Here is a 14822-nt window from a genome sequence, read left to right on the forward strand (position 1 = left end):
ATACACCGAGAAAGGCAGAATATGCAAAACCCAGCCCATCCCTGCTCCCAACTTACATTTAAAGGCTTTAGGTGAGGTTTCGTTAGTCTGAATCTTTGGGGCAAGCATGCGTTTGCCAAAAACCTGAGCATCAAAACTTGCATAATCGAAGGTGACCTTGGAGTACTTCTCCAGCTCCTTGGCCAGGTTGGCCCGGGGGGTTGCTGGGACCATGTTGGGCCGGTAGCTTCCATACTGAGGGATCTCCAGTTGCTTCACAAAGCACATAGGCCTGAGGATGAAACAATGAGCAACAGTGATTTCTCTTTTCCCTGAGGAGATGGCTGTTGGGAGGGGACCAGTCTCAGTGGGGATGTGTAGCTGCACCTTGCCCCTGAGGGGTTACTGGGGAAGAGGGAGCAGTGACATCCTTCTTGCTCTAGTGTGCATCTAGCTTGGGTCTCTTGGATTCCTTCTTTTATTTTTCCACATTTTCCCTTTTTATCTCTCTCTTTTTGTCTTTTTAAGCAACACTCTGAGATGTCAATCTCATCCAAACCAATATCCTTGAAGGCTGCTATAGTGTGGCAGCATTTTCCAACAGCAGTAGACACTTGGGCATCACTCATTTAGGGCACCGATGACACAGGACAGCAGGTTTGAGGAGCCCCAGTTTAGCTCTGATCCCTGCTGCAGGTTCATTGCAAAGGCACCAGGGTCTCTTCCCTGCCTTCAGAGTACTTCTTAAAGACCTGTTTCTGCTGAGCTGCCTATCATGGATCAATTTGTCTTGCATATAAATTGTATATAAATGGCCTATTGTTATTCTCCTTCCCGTGACCTCTTCCCACCAGTGAGTCCTTGGAGCAGGAGCTCCTCGGAGCACGGAGCATCCTCATGATGGCTCCACTGCAAATAAATAAATGATGGCCCTAAATGACCTTTCCAAAGCAGCCAGTGCTGGAGCACCGGGGTGCTCAGCAGTCCTGGGGAGCAAAGAAATAGTTTAATCAGACCTTGAAGCCTTTGTGGGAGTGCTGCTCAGGGTTGTACTGCGGGTTTTATCCTGCTCTCGTTGCAAAATAACTAATCATATTACGCTCCATCTGTGGGCTCATGAATCACATCAGCTACAGAAGCCAGCAGCTACAAGGGATATCCTTAATGTGATACAGCCCTTTCTCCCAGGAAGATAGAGATGGGTGAAATAACAGAGTAAATGTGACTGGTTTGGAAATGAGTGGCAGGCTCCTCTCCTCTGAACCATGCAGGCTAAGGGAGAAAAGCGAGTGGACTCATGTGAAACTGCCATCGAGTGATTTATATGGAGCCTAAATCTCCTCCTCCCGCTCCCTGAGCCCACCCTACTTATAATGCTAATATAATAGCCATCATTCTCTGGCAGTTTGCATTGCAGAGCAATCGGCACAAATGCCTTCTGCTGCACTGGTGAAACCCTTTGGCCTGTAGCATCAGCATTAATTGATGCTACAGAAGCAATTCATTGTCCTCAATGCCCTCCCTGGGATCATCAATTAAGTATCTCCCCACCTTGGTGAGACCTATGATGATAATAACAGGACTCAGCAGTACCCAGATGCAGCCGGAGGGAGCAGTGACGGATGCTCCTGTGAGAGTGGCAGCACAGGGAGGGCTGGGGCAGCGTTACCTGCTGTGGTCCCACTTACCTGAGTATCCGGTCAGAGTTGGAGCTGGTCTTTGAAGGATCACCAGACTGGGTTTGTTGCTTTTCATGTGATTTGGCTAATTTCTCAGCAGCAGCAATGGGGCACCCAGATAAACTGTGGGAGGGTTTTTAAAAGAAGAAAAACAGAGAGAACGAAGCCAAGCATGAGGGATGAGCATGGAAATCTTCACCTCAGGCACCCACTGAGCCCATGAGAAAAGTGTTTGCATTTAAAGGTTTTCATTATTATTTTAAAAATTATTAATCATTATAATCATTATAATTTTATCAAGATTCGTTATTAATATGTATAATACTAAATAATTATATTTAGTATTATTGCTTTTAGTCTTGGCCAGCGGCAAAGCAACCAAACATCTCCAGGATGAGCCCTGGAGCATCCCCAGGGCACAGAGGTAGATTAAGGCAGCAGCTCCCTTGAGCTGAGCACAGAAGGAGATGGAGCTGGTTTCTTTGAGTGGTTTTAGCAGTTAAATGGCATTTTTGCAGTTGTATTTATGTGGATCCTTTGCAGGGAACCTTCTGAGGAGCACTTGCAGGGAAACATTTACACTTCTGATGTGCAGGGCTGACAGCGCATCGGTGCCTGGGGGAGGTTGGGGGCTGTAGTGGCTTTTACTCACATACACCCTAAATGTGAGCCGGGCTCCACCTCTTTAGGACAGCTTGGCTCTTACAGCAATTGCTTAGGGAAGGTTAAAACCCCTCCTAAGCAGAGCCCAGATGCTCCCAGTCAACCCCAACCCATCACAGGCACCTTTATCACTGGAGCAGCCAGCACTGACAGAACCCAAACCCAGCCCCATGTGAAATTCAGAGCTCTCACCCCACTGGATCTCACCCCAAAGCTCACTCCGTAACCCCCTAACACCAGTGGATCACCTCAGTCTCACTGAGATCACTTGCTGCCTGCACCAAACCCAGCTTCTCAGTTAACGAAGCAGATTTCCTCAATTCTCCTCCAGCAGCTACAACGAAGCATCCTCCAGCTTCCTCCACGGCTGAGCAAGTCATGACACGAACTCACCTTGCGCCTGCAAACGCATCAGCACTCACAGAGCTGTCACTCTCTGCCGGTTAAGCTCAAGTGCAGCGAATGGTAAATCATAAATTCATGAGTGCATCCCTGCAGCACAAGCTGGTCTGGCTTTTTGAAAGGATTCTAGCTTTTAAGTGCACCATCACCTCCTCTTACAGCCTTTCTGTTTGTAGAAGTGCTCAAATTTAGCTGAAGCCAGAGCATGGGCTATAATTATAAGGCCGCAAAGCACAACCCTGTCCCCTTCTGACCACATCTGGGCTGAAGTCCTACAGCAAAAGGACCTGAATTCCCAGGTCAGTAATCAGTTCAGCCTAAATAGGATGGATATTCCTAGAAATCCTGTACAGTGCCACATCACTAAACACAAACGTCGCCCAGCAACCAGCGTCACAGGGCACCCTGTGCCAAACACCTCTTTCATGAACCCCCACCTCCATAATCCCACCTGGAAGCATTGCCATGCCCTATTGCCCAGCAAGAAATCACTGCCCCATCATGCTTTCCCATGTTATTCTTTGTCTTGGGATCATTGCTGCTTTTCTAGTCTTAGTTGCCCCATCTCTCAATGCAAGAGTGAAGCCAGGGCTTTGGGGTGGTTGCTCCTGCTGCCATCCTTGCCCTGGCCATTAGGGAGAAGAAGTCAAAGCTGGTACCTCCTGTGCGTGTTGCGGTTGCTGTTGACGTGACCCTGTCCTGTGCAGCCTGGCGTGGGGCATTTCAACACGTTCTCGTGCATCGCCAAGACTTGGGAGCGAGAAAGGGAAAGGGAGAGGGGAAGGGAAGCAAAAACAACTTGATAAAAATCAGAGGGAGGAGAAAAAGACAAAATCATCAAGTCTTGGACTTCCTAGAAACCAGGGAATGTGAAATGCTGTGATTAGAATTTGTCTGTGTAAAGACTAAGGGGTTTACAAAGCAGCAGCACTCAGGTCAACGCTAGATTAGCATCTCCGCACACAGCTTGGCCTCCTTTGCCAATTGGAATCTGGTTTCTCCCATCCCACCACCACCCTTTTGGAGCCAGGTCTCCCAAGTTTCAGGTAGTTTTGAGTGACTGAAATTGTCTCTCTGCTTGCTCCTCCGGACTTGTCTTTTTCTTTCTGATTTCTTTGTTTTTCTGGTTTAATTTTAATCTTCAGGATTATTGCTTCCTGCAGCAGTGACCTTAAAAGTACAGAAAACGCTTCGATTTGCAAGCTTTTCTAAAGCACACAGCTCGTGTTAGGGGTTTATTAATACCCTTTTCTTGCATTCAAGCTGTACTTCCTCCTCGTTTCCTGCAGTTGGGTGTTTATGGCAGGTCTGCAACCTTTGAAATTACTGATAAGGAAAGGCTCCTTTTTTTCCCTGTCTATTATGGCATTATCATAAACATACAACATTGATTTTTATGTACATGCACAGGAAAAGCTATTTCAGATGCTGGTAGAGAGGTAAAAATAAAATCTCTATGCATCTGTATATATAAAAAGCTGTTGTGATGATGATAAATATTTTCTGTGGAATAGATGAATCTCAGGAGTATTACAGTGATGAGAGCTTAAGAGGAGACTCGGCTCTCCTGCACATCCTGAACAACTCCTCTCCTTTCCCATACAGCAGCACCTTCAGCACAGTTGGACAGCGAGAAAGAACAGTTTCCCCTTTTCTCAACGTGGTATCCCAAACAGGGAAAAGTAAGTGACATTCAGTGTAAGGATGGGAACTGTTTAACACACCTCTGGAGGTGGGTAGGCGTTTTTAAAGCACCTCTTGGGTATTCAGAGAAGGGATCTCATTCTCCACAGGATGGTGCTAAAAATCTTTAAGAAGGGTTCCTAGTGAACTCCACAGCCACCAACCGTATCCGTATGGTGGATAGGAACATCCCAGAGCCACTTGGAAAGGCACCATCCCGTGCCAGAAACTATTATACCCCAAGGATTAGCATCACGCTTGCTCTAGGGACTCAGTCATAAAATTCACATCATTTGGGACTATTTGCAGAGTCCATTTGCCTCAAGACAGCTCTACCCATCAGGTGTGAAATTCCTCTTAGGAAATAAGGCTTCAGACTAATTTAAGCACCGTGTATCCCACCATGTACTCACTCTCCGGAGGGATCCTGTCTTTGTGCGGACAACCAGAGAGGCTGCGGTGGTGAGGGTAGAGCCCCGTGACGTGGCCGGTCCCATCACAGCCAGGAGTTGGGCATTTGATTTCTCTCTTCTCGGGTCTTGAGGGATCTAGAGATTGTGGGGAAAAGGCAGTGGGAAGGAGGTTAGGGATTTGGAGAGGGAGAAGTCAGAAGGAGAGGAAAACTGCTGAGGATGCTTCCCTCCACTTTTCCAGTGAAACAGGGAGAAACCCTTCGGGTTTGGAGGGTTTCTTCGTGGATTTATAACACTGAAAGCTCCAGAAATTAGTATCAGCAAAGCAATTTGAGTAAGTAACCAGGCTTGGAGCATGGAGCTGCTCACAGTGATGGAGCAGGCAGCCCAGCTCTGCACTCAGGGGACTCTACAGCCCATGCCAAGTCCCTTGTGTTGTTGTGGCCATTCCCCTGCCACTGCTTTAAAATCCACTTGGATTTTAAACCAGCCCTACTGCTCGGACTGAGATTTAAGGCCAACAACCAGTTTAGCCAAGCAATTCCCTTGCTGAGATGCAGATGACACCTTCATTTTGTGCATTCACTGCTGACCTCTAGGATATCCCCATTGAGGATTTGTGGCTAAATTCCCTCTGTGGGCTGTGAACACCCCCAGCAGCCTATTTCTGATGGGGGGCTGAGCAGACAAGTTCAGCTCTTCCACTGGGCATGGGCAGGAAGGAGGCACGTGTCCCCATACCTTTGCCATAGTAGCTCTTTCGGATGCTGTCCAGCGGTTTGCTCTGCTTCTCATCCACTGGGAAGTGCTTCACGTGCTCCCCCGACAGCCGGCTGGGCTCCCGCACTATTTTCACCTGCTCGGCTTTCAGCGCAATGGCTTGTTCCAGCAGCCCCAGGTTGCCCCTGGTCATCATGTCGTACATCTCTGACTCGTCAGTCACCGCTGACTTCTGGGATCGGGCATCGTCGTCTTTGTCGTCATCCGACCGGACCTCCACGATGACCGAGTACTCGGGCTTCGGGCTGAACTGCCCTTCACAGTGGCTTTTCTGGGTGTCCTGAGAAGTGTGAGGAGCTTCTTCACAGATCACTTCCGGAGCCATCTCCTCCTCCTCTTCCTCCTCCTCTTCTTCTTCCTCTTCCTCCTCCTCATCTTCATCCTCTTCTTCCTCCTCTTCATCTTCATCCTCCTCCTCCTCATCCTCTTCTTCTGCTTCAGCCTTCTGCAGTTTGCAGGACTCCTCGCAGCTCGCATCGTCCCGGTGCTCTGGACACAACTCGCTGCTGCGTTCGCTGGTGACCTCGATGACTTCCTCCGCATCCTCCGTCTGGATGATGATCTCCTTGTCGCACTCTTCCTCCACTAACTCCTCCTCCTCTCCCGCATCCTCATGGACCAGATGCACAACATTGGATGGGGGCTTGGAGCCCTGCAGCTCAGCCTCAGGCAGCTGCCCTTCGATGGCAAGGGTTTCCTCTGCTATTTGGCCTAGGTTTAGGAGAGAGTTGGCGATTATTTCTTGATAGCTGCTATAGTTGGCCTTGCTGGGCCCAGATGTACTTGTTGCTGTGTTCTGTCCATAATGGGTTGATTTTGCTGGGCTTCTCTCTGGGAAGGGGGGGAAGGAAAGGGAAGGGAAGGGAAGGGAAGGGAAGGGAAGGGAAGGGAAGGGAAGGGAAGGGAAGGGAAGGGAAGGGAAGGGAAGGGAAGGAAAGGAAAGGAAAGGAAAGGAAAGGAAAGGAAAGGAAAGGAAAGGAAAGGAAAGGAAAGGAAAGGAAAAAATAGAAAAAGGGAGGAAAATGAAAGGAAAAAAATAGAAAAAGGAAAAAAGGAGGAAAAGAAAATAAGGAAAATTAAAGGAAAAAAAAAAGGAAAATTAAAGGAAAGAAAAAAGGAGTAAAAGAGAAGAAAAAAGGAAAAGGAAAAAGGAGAAAAAGAAATTAATTGTATAAGCTCATAAACATCTCTTTGTCTTAATTAAGCTTAATTGAAATCAGAGCCTGGCTGTTATACCCCTGGAGCAGCGCAATTTATTGCATTAGGGAATGGCAGGTAGGAAAGGGATTTCCTCGTGGAAGCTCTTGTAGAGCTCAGATGCATGCAGCTTCCCAAACCCCCCACTGTTGGCAGGCATCTGGCTCCCAGTGCTTCCCAAACCAGAGGCTCCAAACTGGGACCCCAGGTGGATGCTCAGCTCATTTGCCTGTCAATCCTCCTCTGGGATAGCAACCGGATCCATTGGGATTGCTCACTCAGCCGAACCCCTTGAGGCACTGATGCAGGACCCTGGCTGCCTTCCCTGCTGCATCTGAGCCGTGCGCTGCGAGCCCCCTCTGTGCTTTCCATAGGTCCTTCCCCGGGGAGCATCCCTGATGGAAAAGCTCTCATTTGAAGACACTAGGGACAATCTGTGCATATCATACTCCCTCGGTTAACAAGAGCTTTGCCATTGTGCTTCCACCAAACATAATAACTGAAGGACCCATCATGTACGCAATACAGAGGAGCTATAACTCCTGGTTATTAACACTCCCTGCCCTTTATTCATCTGCAGAACACAGCTCTGCAATCAGCAATGATAAAACACCTTCTGAGAGCTCAGGGCTGTGGGTCTCCTCCTGCTCCACCACCTCTGCCTCATCCTCCTCCAGTGTCCCCTCTGACTCATCGGAGCCAGATTCCTCCTTCGCCTCGGCCTCCTCGCTGCCATCGCTGTCGACGTTGTAGCCCTCATCCAAGGCCAGCTTGAGCGGATGGGATTTTCTCTTGGACACCAGATGTTCGGCCTCCGCATCCTGAAGTTTCCTCTTCTTTGCTAGAGGGCAGCTTTGTAAACTGCAGATGGGATCAAGGAGCAGAGAGGAAGCATGGCCGAGTGAGAAGGACATGGCTATGGCATCAGAACCAGTTAGGCAAAGGCAAGTGGGACAAATACACACTAAAAACACCAGATCATTCAGCAGCACAGGTTTTTACCTGGTTTAACCCTTCATGACCAGAAGATCTGCTCTCAGACCTTGACTTCGTGCAACTATGTCAGCTTTTCTCAGCGCAAGGATGCTGGGCTCACTCCAACAGCCTGGCCCCTGAGCAGTTGCCCTGGGAGGAGCAGGACCAACAGCTTCCAGCACCACTATGAAACCAGGCTGGGTTTCTTGGTCATGTCTACCAACTGCTCTGGTTTCACCATTATAGGGTGATGACAACCACCAGTTAAGGCTAGCATGGCCAAGGCAGACAGCATGCTCTCGTTTCCCCTCCTTATTCACAGAGGTGCCAAGCAGACCAAAATCTCTGCCTGCCAATAGCACCCATCAATCCCAGGCATCTGACCCAGGTCCTTCTGCCATGGTTTGGGGTCTGTGGGAAGGCTCCTGTCAGCCTGGAGAAGCAGATCCCCCAGGACCTCTCACAAACTGATGGAGAGGCTGAAACAGGCTCTTTGGTGGGCAGATTTGGGGCAGGTGAATGGGGTTGCTTCTGTAAACCAGCCTCTCCCAGTGAATGCCTGTCTTTTGGTTTCTTGCTTGCATTTTGCCATCCCCATTACCTCCCACCCATGCTCACCTTCTGTGTCTTGCATACTTCCCACGGATGTGTCCTGAGCCGTTACAGCCTGGGGTTGGACAGCTTGAGAGGGAAACAAGGAACCATCAGGAGCAGCACTAGCACTCAGAGAATTCATTTTTAATTAGAAGTATATAGACTATGGTCAGTTAAACAGACCCTGTGCCCAAGGAACAAAATACCCACAAAAGGGAAGATAATTCCCCTCAAATGGTTCAGCTTGGCCCTTTGAATTCCGAGCAAGGAGGGCAGGAGAGCAGCCTCGCTGTTTGCTAAAAATTAATGAAATTACTCACCCCATTTAATTAAATGAACGGTTCATTATAGTTTTATGAGTATGTTTAATTAAAGATTTGCATGTGTAAGAGCAGGCTTTTAAAAAGCAGACAACCACTGCACTCTGCCTCCCCGCTTCTACTCTTCAGCTTCCTTTCTGTCTGGTGCGGGAGGAGAACGTGGGCTTCTCACCTATTTGATGGCTTGCCAGGGAACCGGGGGCCCTTGCATCAAGAAATGGGTGGTGGTGTGGGGAGAGCAGGTTGGGAATGGAATGAGATTTTAAGCAGGGCACATTGGGTACAGCTCACCAGGACAAAAACCCTTAGGAGCATCTCAGAGCCTCGTTTATAGGGGAATGGATGGGGTTTAGATGACCAGGTCTCCCAAATCCCCACATTTGTTCCTGCTGCTCTGCAGGAGAGGGTGCTCGAAGCCGCTGCTGCCTTTGCCATACACCACTCGCTGCATCCTTCAGCACATCCCTAGCAGGGGAAATTAGTCCCAGCTCCAGAAGCTATAAGAGCTCTAGCTAAGAAGCATTAAAGCAAACATTTTCTGGCAAAACCAGATTATGGCATTGATTATAGGATGCCCAAGTGATTTGCCTGACATCTGAGGGATTCTGGAGTCGTGTACGATTAATAACCTCATTTAGCATCGTGTCACCCTCGGCCCGGGAAGTTGTAAGCGCTAATGAAATCTTTTGATGACAGTGCAAAGGGAGAAGACATCGCCAGCCCAGAGAGGGATCTGGCCAGCCTGTTATTCCTGGAGTAAAAGACACAGGACAACATTAAATAGGACCAAGTGCGAAGTCAGGCTTTAGGGACGCAGAATTCCTGCTCTCAGCAGAGAGCTCAGCCCTTGCAGAAAGCAATGGGTAAGGAGGATCTGAGTGCACTAATGGATGCAGCAGCTCTGGGTGCACCAGTGGGCTATTAATGACTCAACTCCCCAGAACACTGCGCAAGTCACATCACTGTGTTCGAAGATGAGAATTCAACCCCAAACTGTGATGGGAAAGGGCTGCTGAGCTGTCAAAAGAGGAGGAGTCTGACCTTCAAGGAGACCAGATTGCTTTAGCTTAGCAAAACAACCTGGCCTGTGGCTGGAACTAGATGAGCTTCAAGGTCCTTTCCAACACAAACCATTCTATGATTCTAATGCTAAGAGGGCAAATGATGGCAGCACGTCCCTGACAGAGACACAGCGTTCTATAAGTGGCATGGGTGAGAGCTGCATCTCCTGGACAAGACTAAGTCCGTGCTTTGCGCAGAATTCAACTCAAGTTGCTGAGCATCTTCCAACACCATCACTTTGGGGCTGGCTCCCAGTTCATCCCACTAAAGTGCACAACTGGAAGAGGGAGCTCCCCCCTTCACTGCTCCCTCTGCTGATGATCTATTTAATTCTAATTGCCCTCAGTCATGACTGAAGCTGCTCTGTCCTGAGCAGCCCCAGACACACTCTGAAGTTACTGCGCACCAATAGACAGAGTGGTGTTTATGCTACCAGTGACTTGCCTGAAAAAGCCCTTATTCAATGTGAAACAAGAGCAGCTCTGATGAAGACCAGATATTTGATGTGGAGAAATGTAGCCTGCAGTGAAAAGTAAGTAGGGAAGAGCCAAATGGGGTTCAGCATCAAGGTTTGCTGAAGCAGGTGGTGATGTAGGGTGTCTGTGGCTTCCGAGTGTCAATTTAACCCCTTTAAAAGCACCAGCACAGAGGTGATGCTCTGCATGCACTGGGCTGGGCTTTCCTGCCCCTGTTCTCCTCTGGGGAGGTTTCATGTGTTTTGGCAGGAGTCCCAAACAGAGGAAAGGGGCTTTGGGGTCTATGAAATCCACTCTCCTTCCCCACCAGAGCCACCACACCGACCTGCTCTCCCCCTCTCCTCAGCCTGACAAAAGGACCTCTTATTGTCATGCAGACGATGCCCTGCTTCCAATTAGTCGATTAATCGTCCAGTTATTCAGGCAATTAGGTGACAGCTGCAGAGATGGCTTTGTGGAGCACTCTGTCCTGCCCCTTATATATGTCACCTGCTCCAATTACCACCTCCACTCGAGTGCTCTGCAATAAAAGTTGGAGAAGTGGCTGTGTGCCGCCCGCTCCTCCCGTCTCTCCGAAGTAATAGGAGAGAAGAGCAGCAGAAATGCTCTCAAATTGGGTTGGTTAAGGTCCAATTACTTTTGACACACACGGCTTTCTAACGGAGGCTGCCAGGAGAGGCAGCCCCTGCTATTAGTGCCTGTCCAGGTTAAAGACTCCTACCTCTTGCATAAGCCCTTGTGCAGGGTTTAATAGGAGCTTAGAGATGGGGGAGACTGTTATTTCTAATGAGAAGCTCTGTAGGGCTGCAGAGACTTGCTCCTGCTCTTTTGGCTGCTGCTGTTGGCGTGCCAGCGCTGCTACATCTGTGACAACAGGACCTCAGTGACTCAAGAGGTGACATAGGGCCAAAGAAGGAGCATCTGGCATGAGAAGTGATGTGGCTCAGTGTTGTTTGAGGGCAACTAGAGGATGTAAAATAATTCATAGAAAAGAAACTCTGGCTAGTAGGATGCTGTCCCTAATGATGTTGCAACCTAGTGTGGGCATTAGGTTTCACTGGGGTTTAGATCTGGGGTGGGACAGAGAGTGGCTGGAGGGTCTTCAGTTTAATGTGACCCATCCAGAGCTCATGTTTTCACATCCTGTGGCTCCTCTGGTGTGTGCTGTCAAGTGGTGCCCTGAGAACGTAGACACAAGGAAGTGCCCACCAATATCAGCCCCCCCAGCAAGACCTCCACCCCCTTAGTCCTATGGCTTCACTGCCCTCATCCAGGTTCCCAGCAAGGGGCCTCCCTTCCCACCACCAAGGAGGAGCAGGGTCCTTACCTCACCTCCTGGCCGATGAGCTCCGTGGGCACTGGGGCAGGACGCAGCAATGGAAACAAACACAAGGTCAAAACCGCAACAGGGGTGCCCACATCCCCCCGGAGACATCCCTCTTCTCTGGGGGATCCTCTCCTCCCTGGAGCTGGGTTTCTGTTGCCTTCACAGGCATCCCATTTGTGAAAGAGAGGACAAATCTATCCTGCCATCATTTACTTCATGCCAGCCTGTGGTTCACTACTGTTTTGCTGCAACAGCCTCATTTACCTCTGAAACATCAACAGGTTCAGCCACGTTTTTCTTGTCGCCCTGGTCTGATATGGGAGCCCCTGGCTATGCTCAGACACATGGTAGGGGTCACGTTACTTGGCTTTTAAGCTAAATGACAATTTGTAGGGGGTTTAGGGATTATTCCCCACTTGTGAATAAGAGAACTTCTCACTGCTTGCAATAGCAACATACAACAGCATCGCATCACTGCTGAAACCTGACATCCAGCTGGGAATCTACGTAACCAGGAGGAAAAAAGCCCCAAAACACAAGTTCACATTTGCCCAGGCTGAAAACCGTAGCACGTTTGCTCAATTTGTTTGAGCTAATTGGGTTTCCTGGGATCCAGCTCCCAGTGGGATGACTCACAAGCCTCAACAAACCGGAGGCAGCAGCACATCCCAGGGCGAGTGCAATAAATCACCTTTTCACGTCAAGAAACCCAGATTCAAGTGTGGGGAATGCAGGGTGCAAGGAAATAAATAGAATCAGAGCACTCTCATTAGCAACCTGAGCCACATGCAACAAAGCAATGAAACCCACATATCCTAGCTCAGTTCAGCGCCGTTGGCAGCATCTGGGTTTGGTTTTGTTTGGAAAAAGATGCAGATGCTGAGAAGAGCAAGGAGGAATTGCAGCCAACCCCATCCATTCCCCACTTCCAGCCACTTTTCCAATTCATTAAATCCAGAGCCACAAAAAGGAACCAAACTGGAGAGGCTGGTCTGGAACCATCACACGTGCTATGGGACCACACGAGGTACCACCCCATGCTCTGTATCAGAGCATCTCCCCTTCTCCCAGAGAGAAAGCACCCAAAGACCTGCACGTTTCTTACAGTTGGGAAGTAAAGAGCAATCAAGCCTTGCTTTAACAAGCCGTTTGTCCTCACATCCCTGCCAGGGACAGCCTGTTTCCTCCTCCAGCACGCACTACTTCTGCCAGGCGCTCTCAGATGTGCAACTTCAAAGCCGCTGGCAGAGTGTGCATGATGAAAGCCCCAGGAGCTGATCTGAAGCTCCTGTGATTGTGATTCCCCCTAAAGAGCGGCGTGCAAAGGGGCTTTTTTAACACTGTTATTTCACCTGTGTGTAGGGAATGGGGGATTAAATACCTGGAGGACCTGTAAAGGTTTGTGGTTGGGAGTTTTCCAGGTTTGTAGGCAAATTGTGGTGGGGTTGGAAAGGGGGAAGTGAGAATAGCTTCGAATTAAGCCTGGATTTGAAAAATCAAAGCTTATTTGGAACAAGCAGAGCACAGGGAGCTCAGGTCCCTACATCCCCTTCCTGCAGGATACCCAGCTGCTCACCTCTGATAGACTTGGATCGCGTGCGTGCTCTCTTATCGTCATTTTCTAAACTCATCTGGAATAGAAAGAAAAGGTGGTTGTTGAAAGATAACATGAAATTTAGCATTAAGGAGCACTCTCACGTGTGGTTGTTGCTCTGTGTAAATACCTGGGCCACAGGGAAAGCTTACTTTCCCGTGTTTCTGAGACAGGTTTCTTGCATTGAGTTCATTGTTCGACCTTAAAATTAACATCCCAGGACACGAGCACTCTGCCTGTTGGGTACCACAAAAGGACAGCCACCCGGATGTGATGGAAAACAGCTGTGTCAGAGACATCACTCGTTAAAGGCAGAACTGATTTCTTTGCATTTATACCACACAAGTGCTGTCAGCACGCAGGTGAATAGCCAGCACATACATAGAAACCTCTGAACATGCAGCTGAGCTGATCTCATGCCCAGGAAGGGCAACTTTTCATGTAGTGCCCTAAAGAGCAACCTTTTCTCTCTGCTTAAATCTGACACAAAGAGGGTTGCATCTAAATAATCCCTGCAACGTGGACATCAAACAGGAGGGTCCTGCAGGGAATGTGGGCATGAATAAGTAACATCAGGGACTTCAAAGTGCTCTGCATTAATTAAACATCACAATATGCCACAAGGTAGCGTAAGGCTGAAGTGCAGCCACCTCTGGGGTGCAGTGGTGTCAGGGGAGCTTTGAAATCAGGCTGTGCCTCAGGTGGGAGCACCAAAAGGAGGGGACCTCCAGGGCAGGGCAAAAGCCAAAGGCAGAGTAATAGAAATGGGACTTCATTAAAGTTGTCAGTGAAGTTGCTGAAGTGGTCAAAGAGCTGGGTTTGTGTCTCACCCTTGATGCACATGTTGGCTGCAGGCAGGTGAATTTGGCAGCAAATGCCAAGGGGGATGCTCAGGGAGGTAAATCCCTGTTAGTTTGGGAACAAGACAATTTGGGTTTTATTGCAGCATTGCCACCTGGGACATTGCCTCCTGGGATAAAAAGAAGGAGGAGAAAAGGGGGGGAAAGACCATTTGCCATAATATAAACAATTTCTCTTTGAAGCATCCTCTACAAGGCCAAGCTAGAAAGGGATGCGGCCAGCTCCTGTGCCAGCCCCAATTGATGAGGCTCCATAGCTGACCCTCCAGCACTCAGAGGAGGCACAGAAAGCTACTACCCCAGTTGAGGAGCAGGAAGGGACACACATGCTGAGCACAGGCTGCTCCACTGATGACGGGGATGATGCACACATGATACATGCCACAGCATCCCCACATGTGCCTTAGAACCTGATGGGTGCTGCTTGCAGACCCCAGCAGAAGGGGCTGAGCATCAGTGTTCACCCTCAAAGCCTGCAGTGCTTGTTTGGGCCTTACCTGTCCCCCCTGATGTTTGTGGGCAGCAATGGAGGGAAGGGGACTATTGGGCATGCGGGGAGAGAGGACAGAGGTCCCCAAAAACACCTCAGAGGAGAGGGATAAGAGAGCCCCAGGTGCCCCTCTCCTGAAATGCAGCATTAACACACAGTGATTTATGCAAGTTGTTAGATGGGGAGATTGAGGAGGGGGGGGGTGTATCAAAACCCGGAGCAATTTATGCATCCTGTCAGCGCTCAGCTCGTGGCGGCGCGGTGTTGCGCTCCGCGTTTATTACAATCCTCCCAATAACACAGCAGACAATTACTGTAATTTGTATTT

At 49.2% G+C, this 14822-nt stretch overlaps 1 protein-coding gene across 1 annotated transcript in view; it reads right to left on the reverse strand.

The window, feature by feature from the left end:
• The window catches only part of MYT1 (myelin transcription factor 1), a gene marked incomplete at its 5' end in the record, with an annotated part of 31181 nt that extends 18000 nt beyond the window's left edge, over nt 1-13181 (reverse strand). Inside the window, 9 exons of the mRNA XM_080628065.1 lie at nt 57-271; nt 1668-1781; nt 3383-3473; nt 4820-4954; nt 5561-6430; nt 7410-7657; nt 8390-8452; nt 11551-11581; nt 13127-13181. Coding sequence (XP_080484191.1) covers nt 57-271; nt 1668-1781; nt 3383-3473; nt 4820-4954; nt 5561-6430; nt 7410-7657; nt 8390-8452; nt 11551-11581; nt 13127-13181 — 1822 coding nt within the window. The remainder of the gene's footprint in view (nt 1-56; nt 272-1667; nt 1782-3382; nt 3474-4819; nt 4955-5560; nt 6431-7409; nt 7658-8389; nt 8453-11550; nt 11582-13126) is intronic.
• Nucleotides 13182-14822: the final 1641 nt, after the last annotated feature.

Source organism: Psittacula echo (genome assembly GCF_963264785.1).
Source record: "Psittacula echo genome assembly, chromosome: 12".
Lineage (NCBI taxonomy): Eukaryota > Metazoa > Chordata > Aves > Psittaciformes > Psittacidae > Psittacula > Psittacula echo.